Source organism: Cetorhinus maximus, chromosome 6, assembly GCF_964194155.1.
Source record: "Cetorhinus maximus chromosome 6, sCetMax3.hap1.1, whole genome shotgun sequence".
Lineage (NCBI taxonomy): Eukaryota > Metazoa > Chordata > Chondrichthyes > Lamniformes > Cetorhinidae > Cetorhinus > Cetorhinus maximus.
In genome coordinates, this window is record NC_135884.1 from 33,060,616 (window position 1) to 33,071,578 (window position 10,963).

Sequence of the window (10,963 nt, forward strand, 5' to 3'; positions counted from 1 at the left end):
GCCCCTGAAACAGGCAACAAGAAATGCCTGGCTATATCCACTTATTCACTTTTCCCTGTAACACTGGAATGAAGATTGTAAAGTGAAGCCATGGTATGCAGGCCACTGAATTTTGAGTAGTTGCATAAAACAATGTTCAATACTAGTCTTCCTTGGATTACCAGAGGGGTGGCCTATTATATGAAATCTGAGCCAAAGATTTCAGTTCAGATCCTGCCTAATTAATTTCTCATTTAAAACCAGGCCATTATTAAAATAATCTATGATCTGGTCTCCAAAATTATCTTAAGCAGAACATATCTCTCACACCTAAAAAAGCAAAACACTGCAGATGCTGGAAATCTGAAATAAAAATAGAAAACGCTGGAAATACTCAGCAGGTTAGGCAGCATCTGTGGAGAGAACGTTAACATTTTAGGTCAATGATGACTTCATCAGAACTGATTAAGGGTCCTCATAAACCTGAAACATTAACTGTTTCTCTCCACAGACGCTGTCTGACCTGCCGAGTATTTTCAGCCTTTTCTGTTTTTAAATCACACACCCAATCTCTTCTCCCTTTTGGAATGAAGACCCCGATGTTGCTAGGGCAGTGCTTCCCAAATTTTTTCCTCACTGTGACCACATTTTGAGGCTTGAAAAGTTCCATGATCCCAGAATGAGAGTGAGCTAGTTGCGGAGGTGGGTATGAGAATGGGGGGTGGGGGGACAGTATTTAAACTACTGGGCTTTAAAAACAAAATCACCTACCTTTTCACTGGCTTTTTTGGAGCAGGAATCAGGCCTCAGAATGGTCAGTTAGGCCATGTCCACCATTGGAAAAAAATGTGTGGATTTAAACAGGCCTCGCAGCTGTTACCACTTAGCCCAAGCTCCATGGCAACCCAAAAATCTCATCTCGCAACCCTCGGTTTGGGAAACTCTGTGCTAAGATATATCAAACCTTTAAAAGGACAGCTTAATGATGGATTTCAATAACTCCTTAGCCAAATGTAAAGAATGCCAAAAAACGCAAACAAATTTAGCCCACGTCTTGTTGCTGCAAATCCTGTAATTTGATATAATTGGTAGTCTCATTCAGAACTCAGGTGTGGTGCAAAGAAATTTGGAGTTACCACATTGCTCCAACAATGCAACTGGGCCCCATTTCATGTTTTCATTTTTTCTACATTGCACATGTTGATCCAGATACTGGACAAAAGAAGCCTGACTGGATGTCCTTCAACTTGACCACACAATTGACCCTCCCCCAAGCACTCAAAAACTGAATTAAAGGGGAAAACTAGCTCATTACTGGTGCAATCCAACAGGCTTCTAGTTAAGGCTCACTTCTGAATGAACATTACCTGAAATTGTATTTACAAGCTTACTATTTTTAACATATTCATCCACTTAATACAATGTTCAAACTCTTGTGCAAGATACTTCCTATCTACAAACTTTAATTTCTGTTGTCAAGACTTTTTAATGCTTTTTTGGTCAACATTACCAATATCAACATTTCTCTTTAATTTTGCTATGGGAACCTTCATTATGTAACCTGACATTCATGGCATTGAAAGAGTTTTTTAATTTTCATTTTGATTTAGGGCGAAGTGGACTTAAAAGCCTATATTGAGATAATACTGTTGATCTTGGTCTGTCTTCAACTTTATTTATCCAATCATGCCTTACTTGACCACAGTACAGCTCAATTAAAATAAATATTAAAAGGGTGCCCATGTAACTGTATATATGAAAAAAGTTATAGTGGGCAACACCACGGGCAACATACTAGTCCTTCATGCCCTATTCAAGTCGACTACCAAGCAAAATACCTAGCCATCAAGTCTCAGGCAAACAGCCAACTGCTTACATGTGCTGCCTCCAGTGCACAAATCAAAATTAAAATGTATCAACATGATATTATCTTTACGGTTGGTTGTATCAATATATCAAACTGTACCTTACCTTACCACTTGAATTGAAAATGTAAGCTACAGCCATTTGTATTTGAATACATCTAGACCCTCTGGAGCAATGCAAATGCCTGAAAGGTAACGTGTGTTGTTTTTGGAGGTGGCGATAAGACTGGAGAAACAGGGGTATTCCGTTCAGAACCAAAAAGTTTGAAATATTAATAGTGGGATAATATAATAGTAGGATCCAAAACCATGACAGGTTTTGATAATATCTTTGTTTACTGTTTCCACTGGTAGAAGGATCGGTAATCAGAAGATAAATTTAAAAAACAATTGGTAAGAGAGCCAGAGGTGAGCATTTTTAATAAATGCAGCAAGTTATCAAATTGTAACTTTCAAAAGGTTATCGGATAAATACTTGAAGAGAAAATCATAGCTTTGTGGGAAGAGCAGGGAGTGGGGTTAAATGGGTGGCTCTTTCAAAGGACCGAACAGACTCTTGTGTTGCAAGATTCTACAAGATGGTATTTCAAATTAATTCTAAGGCATCTACAAATAGCTACAAAGCTTGAACATCAGGTGACAACTCAATTGTGATGATCACGGTAGGTACATCTTAAGCCTGGAAATTGGTGCAAAACAATTTTGCAAATGTTGCAGCTTACAAAATTTTTAATACAATGATGTGGATATAGTAGATTGTACAGCAATACTTTCCCCAATTTATAGTAGTGCCATTTATTCTCGTCTGCTAAAATTGATTATTCCAGGGTCATCCTAGAATGCAAAGATAATTCTTTTCTCAACTGAAAACTTCTTAAAATGTTGCCTCCAACAAGTGTGAGGAGCTCATGAACTTCTTTGTCACCAAGATTGGGATTATCCGATCAGCTACCTCTGCCATATACTTCCCTTCCACCAGCACACCTGGTCAAACTTCCAATAATGTTCTCTACTGCCCTAGCCCTGAACTTGAATCTTTCTCTAGATTCTCTCTTCCATTTCCTAATGCTCTCTCCGAGCACATCTTGTCCATGGGGCCCAACTCCTCTTCCCAATCCTCTTTCCATTAAACTGATCATCCAATTTTCCCTTCTAGACCCCAAGTTAGGTGATATTGTAAATGGTTCTCTCTCTTCAGGTGTTGTTCCTCTCCTCTTTAAATCTGCCATTGTTGCCTCTTCCCTCCAAATAATAATCCTTGAACCCCAATCTACAACCTCCCTTTCTTCTCCAAAGTTCTTAATCGTGTAGTCATCTTCCAAATTGGTTTCCCAGAACTCCCATGTTTGAATCCATTCCAATCTGGCTTTTGCCTCTGCTACAGTACCAATACAGCTTTTATGAAAGTCACAGTGACGTCCTGTGACCGTAATAAAAAGAAACTTCCGTCCTCATTTACCTGTCTGAAGCCGATGACCTGGTTGGCCCCACCATCCTCTTCCAACACCTCTCCACTGTTGTCTAGCTCGGTGGGACAGTTCTCACCTAGTTCCATTCCTTTCTAATCATAGCCAGAGAATCACTTGTTTTCAGTCCCTGCTCCAAATCCCATTTCCTCGCTACCGACTCCATCCCTCTCCCTGGCAATGGTTTGAGATTAAGCCAGTCTGTTCGCAACCTTGGTGTCACATTTGATCCCAAGGCTGGCTCCCGACCTCATATTCATGCCATCACTAAGGCCACCTATTTCTTAACATCGCTCAAATTCACCTGTCTCGGCTCATTCGCTGCCAAAATCCTCATTTAAGCCTCATTTATTCATTGTTACCTCTAGACTCAACCATCCCAACGCATTCCTTCCAGGATGGTCTCCCACATTCTACCCTCCATAAACTTGTCATCCAAAACTCTGCTGCGTGTTTTAACTCACAGCATCTCGTTTCCCTATAACCCCTGTGTTCATTGGCTGACAATGGCCACCAGGCAGGCAACATCTTAATTTTAAAATCCTCATCCTTGTTTTCAACTACCTCCATGGTCTTGCCCCTTCCTATCTCTAATCTCCTCCTGCCCCGCAGCCCTCAGAGATATCAGTGTTTCTCTTAATTCTTGCCTCTTGTGGATTCCCAATTATAACTGCTCTACAATTGGTGGCCGTGCCTTCAGTTGCTTAGGCCCGACGCTCTGGAATTCTTTATCCACGCCTCTCTGCCTCGCTACCTCCTTTAATACACCCCATAAAACCTACCTCTTTGATCAAGCTTTTGGTCATCTGACCTAATATCTCCTCCTGTAACTCTGACTATCATACTTTGTTTTATAATGCACACATTACTAAGCTATAGTGCATGCACCAACAACAACTGCTAACAGAAATAAAGGAATAACACACTTTTATACAACACCTTTCATATTGCGTCCCAAAACATTTTCCAGCCAAAGTATATATAAAATGTATTCATAGTAATGTAGGCAAATATGGTAGCCAAATGGCAAGCAATTTACATTAAACCAAAAAAAGTTCAGAAACACCTCAATCTCAATTTAAATGCACTGCTGGTATCATGGTGTTGAACATTAATTACAGGTAGTATCTCAGGCCAGCAACCTCAGTACGAAGTCCATCCAAATTTCAGATCTTGCCATTTTTGGAGAAAAAAAAAAATTGGAACTTTAATTCAATTAGTAGGAGGCATGTGAAATCAAATGAATAAGTTTTTTTTTACTAAAGTTTGAAGGAATACATAATAGTAAAGAAATAACGTTTGAAAAAAATTAAATAAGGTAAAGAAGGCTGACTCACGGGCTGTGCTGGATTGAAAGTACGAGTGCGCTAGTAAAGGTACCATAAAACCGCAGCTTCGGTTGGGTGGGGTAAAGGATCACTTGGAACATGGGAAAAGACCAGCACACAAAGCCGATAACTAGTCCGGTGCAGCGCTGCACCAATGTAGTACCTAGCTGAATTATCCTGCTAAGCTATTTTATTAATTTAATAACAAGTAAAATTGATGCATGGCAGCTTATAAAAACATCTGGTTTTCAGGCAGCCAGATTTGAGACACTATCCCTGCATAATCAAATTGTGACAGTGGTGACAAACATTAGCAAACACTTATCAAATTACCTAAAGAATTGCTCTGAAAAAGTGGAATGATAAGCAAAAACAGTCACTGAGTGTTAGGTAATAACCACATTACAATTTCATGAGCACTTTGAAGGCTAACAAACTAGCTGCTAGATAACTTTATATTTTCAAGAATATTGCATCAAGTAGAGATAAAATACCGTGGATGCTGGAAATCTAAAAAAAAACAGAAAATGCTGGAAAAACTCAGCAGGTCTGACAGCATCTGCGGAGAGAGAAACAGAGTTAACATTGAGTCCATATGACTCTTTTTCTTTCTGAAGAGTTATGGACTCGAAACATTAACACTATTTCTCTCTCCACAGATGCTGTCAGGCCTGCTGAGTTTTTCCAGCATTTTCTATTTTTATTTAAGTAGATATACAATAGTGGTTAGAAACACCAGAATTTATCTAGCATACAAACAACACAAATTATAACCACAAAATCAAAGTTGGCTCAGGTACGTTACAAGGTCTAGAATCATTTCACACGCAATCAAAACAGAAAAGCATTAAGACTTCAAGTTTTATGCAGATTCCAAGCAGCTAGCTGAAATATATGATCATCTTTCATTGCAGTCAGCAATCAAGCACAAATTGTATTTACTAATTTGTTTACAAGCAGGGGGTTATCCTGGTATCCTGGCTAACATTCATCCTTCAACACCAAAGACAATCAACGGATCATTCAATGGCCCAGAATTTGTTGGAGCAGCACATCTCACACAAAGCACCATGAATTTGATTTTTATTTCCTGACCTTTCAGATCGTGTTATTTTTCTGCCACAAAATGCAAAGAATGCAAATTGATAATGGCATGGCAATATCAACAGGGCACTTGGGATCTCATGAGCATTGGATTCAACTGTCCATCTCCTTAACTAATTAAGCTTAAGGATAGACAAACTGAATGACAGCAGAAACTGGGACGAATTAAAGTCAAATTAGATGCAGAAAGAGAAATAGAGGGGGAAAGGAAGACTGGATTGAGAGAAAGAGACAAAGTATTTTTTTTAAAAGCACTTCTGGAATTAAGTGACTGCCTGCAGGAATGCAACTCTAGCGCTTCAATTATTCGTTTTCTAGGCTTCCAAGGTTGGAGTTAACGTCGGGACACATAAATCCCATTATTAACAGGGTCCTTATGAAATAAAATACCAGCCCTAAATGTCTGATGAGATTCGTCTACATTTACAATGCAAATCAAGCTATTTCTCAGCACTCGGAGTTCTCAGTTTTGTAAGAACAAAGAGAACAAAGAAAGGTACAGCACAGGAACAGGCCCTTCGGCCCTCCAAGCCCGCGCCGATCATATTGCCTGTCAAACTAAAACATTTTGCACTTCCGGGGTCCGTATCCCTCTATTCCCATCCTATTCATGTATTTGTCAAGCTGCCTCTTAAACACCACTATTGTACCTGCTTCCACCACCTCCTCTGGCAGCGAATTCCAGACACTCACAACCCTCTGCGTAAAAAACTTGCCCCGCACATCTCCTCTATAGTTTTCTCCTCTCACCTTAAATCTATGTCCCCTAGTAATTGACTCTTCCACCCTGGGAAAAAGCTTCTGACTATCTACTCTGTCCATGCCACTCATAATTTTGTAAACTTCTATCAAATCGCCCCTCAATCTCTGTCGCTCTAGTGAGAACAATCCGAGTTTCTCCAACCTCTCCCCATAGCTAATAACCTCCAGACCAGGCAGCATCCTGGTAAACCTCCTCTGCACCCTCTCCAACGCCTCCATATCCTTCTGGTAATGTGGCGACCAGAATTGCACGCAATATTCCAAGTGTGGCGTAACCAAGGTTCTATACAGCTGCAGCATGACTTCCCAGCTTTTATACTCAATACCCCTGCCGATGAAGGCAAGCATGCCATATGCCTTCCTACCTTATCGACCTGCGTTGCCACTTTCAGTAACCTGTGGACCTGTACACCCAGACATATGACAAAGCGTAGCACATTGGCCAACTATTTGTGGCAATTCACAACTCTCATGGCATACATCTCTTCCTCACCACAAATTGCTTTTTTTTAAAAAAAATGCACCATGAACGTGTCATTATTTTTCCAATTTCAAGGCCATTGTTGCAACATATAAACCGACTGCCAAGTTTGCTTCGAAGTTACTTGTTGCAAAAAAATGATTCATTGAAGTGCTCTTGGACATTGCGGATATGGAATGTGGTGGACGAGTGGAAGTCATACCTTTATTTACAAATTTATTACAGTTGTCGAGTTGGGCAACAACACATTAAAATTTAATTCCATTGGATCCTATGGAATTTAATCAGGTAACTGGGGAAATAGGAACGTTCGTTATTTCTTAGCTAACAGCCCACCCAATAATGGGTAAATGATAATTTACTTCAAAAGCAGATTTGCTGTCATGTACTTTGGACAAAATGAGATTATAACACCTACATAGCCTTTTGAGTAATAAAAGGTCCCAAGGTGCTTCATAGGAGCATTAAAAAGCCAAGTATAACATTAAGCCACATAGGGAGATATTAGGTAAACTGATTAAAGCTTGGTCAAAGAGGTAGGTTTTAAGACAATAAAGGAGAAAAGCAATGTAGAGAAGCAGAGTGTTGTTGCGAAGGTACTCCAGAATTTAGAGCATAGGCAACTGAAGGCAACAACCACCAATGCTGGTAAATGTAAATCAGGATAATGGACCTTGATGCAAGTTGAGAATGGGCAGTAAGTAGAGTTTTGAATTACATTAAGGTTGGATGACAAAAGGGGCCAGAATTAAAGTGCAGTTATCTTGGAGGGTTGTGGGGCTAGAGAAGATTACACAGACAGGGAGGGTGAGGCCATGGAGGGATTTGAAATCAAGAATTAAAATTTTTAAATCAAGGTGTTACTTGATTCAGGAGCCAATGTAGGTCAGCAAGCCCAGGGGTGATAGGGCAATGGGTCTTGGTGCAAATTAAGAATGGACAGCTGAGTTTTGAATGACAGCAAGATTGTATGGCCCCAAGTCTAAAGAGGTTAAAATATGGGAGACCAGTCAGGAGTATATCGGAATAGTCAAGATTAGAGGTAACAAAGACATGAACGTTGGATTCTGCAGCAGATGAGCTGAGACAGGGCTATGCTATGAAGGTTGGAATAGGGGGTCTTAATGATGGCACAAATAAGGTCAGAGGCCCATCTTGGAATCAAATGTCACACTAATGCTGTGAACAGACTGGCTTAATCTTAGGCTATTGCCAGGGAGAAGGATGGAGTCGGTAGCTAGGGAGTGAAGTTTTGAGCAGGAACCAAAACAACAGCTTCAGTCTTCCCAATATTTAATTGGGAGAAATTGCTGCTCATTCAGTACTGGATATTGGATAGCAATCTGATAATTTAGTAACAGTGGAGGAGTCACAAAAGGTAGTAATGGTGAGGCAGAGGAGAACTAGGAAGGGACAAAGTATGGATCCTTGACAACCAGAGTTGCAAGGGCAGGAACAGGAGCCATTGAAAGTGACTCTCTGGCTATGACTAGATCGTTAATAGAACCCGGTGAGAGGAGTCCCACTCAGCTGGATGAAAATGGAGAGGTGTCAGGGGAGGATGGTGTGATCAAAGGTTGCAGACAGGCTAAGGGGGAGGAGAGCAAAGTTTCTCTGCCAGTCACATTCGTGACTCTAAGAACCAATTCGGTAATGGCAGGAGGAGAAACCTGAATGGAAGGATTCAAATATGCAGTTCCAGAAAATATAGCAGAAAAAAAGGGAGATTGCAGCTGGGGACAGTAACTTGCAAAGTGTGTGTGGAGTCAAAGTTTTTTCCCAGGAGTATGGGGGGTGATGACAGGTTTTAATTAATAAACCTCCATGACATTTTGTCACAGCCAACTAGTAAGCAATTATGGAAGCCAATCAGTCCAGATACTAGTAGCAGTACACGTGCTGCAAGTTATCAATTGGTCAAGTATAGAGTTCCAGTTATTTACTCCACAAATCAACACAGAGATCCTAAGCAATGAACCTCGTGCAGGCAACTATGTCCAAGACCATAGTTCAGTAGATAATACATGATATTGTAACAGATATAGCAAAGGATCAGGGGAAGGAGATGAGGGTTTTTTTTTAAGACACAGCAAGCTGTTATGATCTGTAATGTACTGCCTCCACTACAAAAGATGGTGGAAACAGATTATATACCTTTCGAAAGGGAATTGAATATATATTTGAAAAGGTAACATTTGTGGGGCTATGGGGAAAAACTAGTATGAGATGAGTTGGGCAACTCTTTCAAACAGCTGGCATTGACAATTGGCCTCCCTTTGTGCAGTGATTTCAAGAATAATGAAACGGAATGTAATCATAATTTCTTCAAGTGAAATATGTCAACTGTACACGAAACATTTTATTATGGCTTTAAGTCCATTGATTGCATAACTACATCTTGTATACCACTGATGTGACAAGGTAGTTTATAGACCAAATAATAAGAAAGTTGCACTTCCTCTTAGACTTTATGCAGTACACCACAGAGTGTTACAAAACTGAAGCTGACCTCCCAAATTTGGTAGCTTTTCAAAGGTGCATATTTGCTATAAAGGAAACCACTAGTAGCATCCCATCCAAGCTCAGTCAATTCCAACGGCATTTGGAAATGCAAAAAGGAACTATTTTCAAGATTATAATAAATAACCACATACTTCCAGCGTCTTCCACCTGGCCCAAAACCCTACATAAGGCCGGGACGAACTATCCCAACTCATATGGTCGGGTTAACAAGACAAAGAAATGGATGTTCCGTCAAATAAAACCGAGTGAAAGGGGGTCAGTAATGCCCCACTTTCCATTGCATCAATGTGGATGAAGATGAAATCTGAAGCGTGAATAAACAGGTCAGAGTCTCTCCAGAAGACCTTGCATAAAGGCAAGTACAAGCGCCCCATAGGCTTGGAGCTACAATGAAGGTCTGGCCAGGTAACCATGCTAAGTTCCGAATTCCACATTTCTGACCACAGACCACATGCTGGCCTTATATGGTCCACTTACCTGTTCCAAGGGCCAGAAGTAGAAATAAAGATTGAGTATTTATTTTCTTATTTGCTAACGTTCCCTATCAAGAAAAAAAATGGTTCCCTGTCACTTTCCAGCAACGAGCAAATGGATTGTTGGCTAGCTGCATCAAGAAGCAAAACTGCGCTGCGTGTTAACATATTAAAGCACCTTTCTTTTCTTTGTTCTTCTTGGGGATCTGAAAACTCTTCCGAACATGATCTTCGGCGGTTTTCTGAACGGCGGAGGCTCCATGCTCCTCGCTTTCTGCAGCGAATGGGTGAGGAGCAGGAGCCATATCGGCTCGGAGCAGCCCGGGGCCGCCGCTTGCTTGTTCGCCATTTTGTTGTTTGGATTTCGAGGCGTTTCGGAGGAGAGACGATGGCTTCGCCCTGCCGCCGGCTCTGAGACCGCTCTCACTGCTCGGGTGCCTCTCCCGACCGTCCTCTTTCAGAACCGGGACCCCTTTCTCCTCAGTGTCGCTATGAGAAGCCATTTTTATAACCAAGTGAAGGCAGTTGTGTATATGTATCTGTGAGCAGCGCTGCTGCTTCTCTAATCTCCCTGCGCCATGCTTCCTCCGCTTCTTCTCCTCGCGCACAAGGAGGCGGAGCCTCTGCGGCCCGACAGCCAATCAGCGAGCGTCTGGCTGCACACCGTATAAAAGGGGCGGCTGGCGCAAGGAGGCCATTATTTGAACAACCATGGAAATAGGTAGGGAGCGAAGCAGTAACTTGCCCTCTCTATGCCTGATATTGAATATGAATACAGAAGTATTGAAATTGCATTGAGGTACCTCAGAGAGGAACACGTTGTGTAAAGGAAAATCGAATTACATTGCACCTTCTGTAATTTTCAATTGGGAATGTATGTTGAAAATATCAAAAGAATTACAATTGTATAGAGGCACCTGAGAATGGAACACCGTGTATGGAGACAAGTCGAGTTTCATGGCACTTCCTTTAAATGTCATGT

General features: G+C 41.0%; 1 protein-coding gene across 6 annotated transcripts in view; it reads right to left on the reverse strand.

Moving 5' to 3' along the window:
- LOC144681691 (protein TASOR-like) overlaps window positions 1-10,583 on the reverse strand; it is a 52,884-nt gene extending 42,301 nt beyond the window's left edge. For all 6 annotated transcript variants that reach the window (XM_078543524.1, XM_078543523.1, XM_078543525.1 and 3 more), the window contains exon 1: window positions 10,160-10,583. In XM_078543524.1, coding sequence (XP_078399650.1) covers window positions 10,160-10,484 — 325 coding nt within the window. In that variant the 5' untranslated portion in view covers window positions 10,485-10,583. The remainder of the gene's footprint in view (window positions 1-10,159) is intronic.
- Window positions 10,584-10,963: the final 380 nt, after the last annotated feature.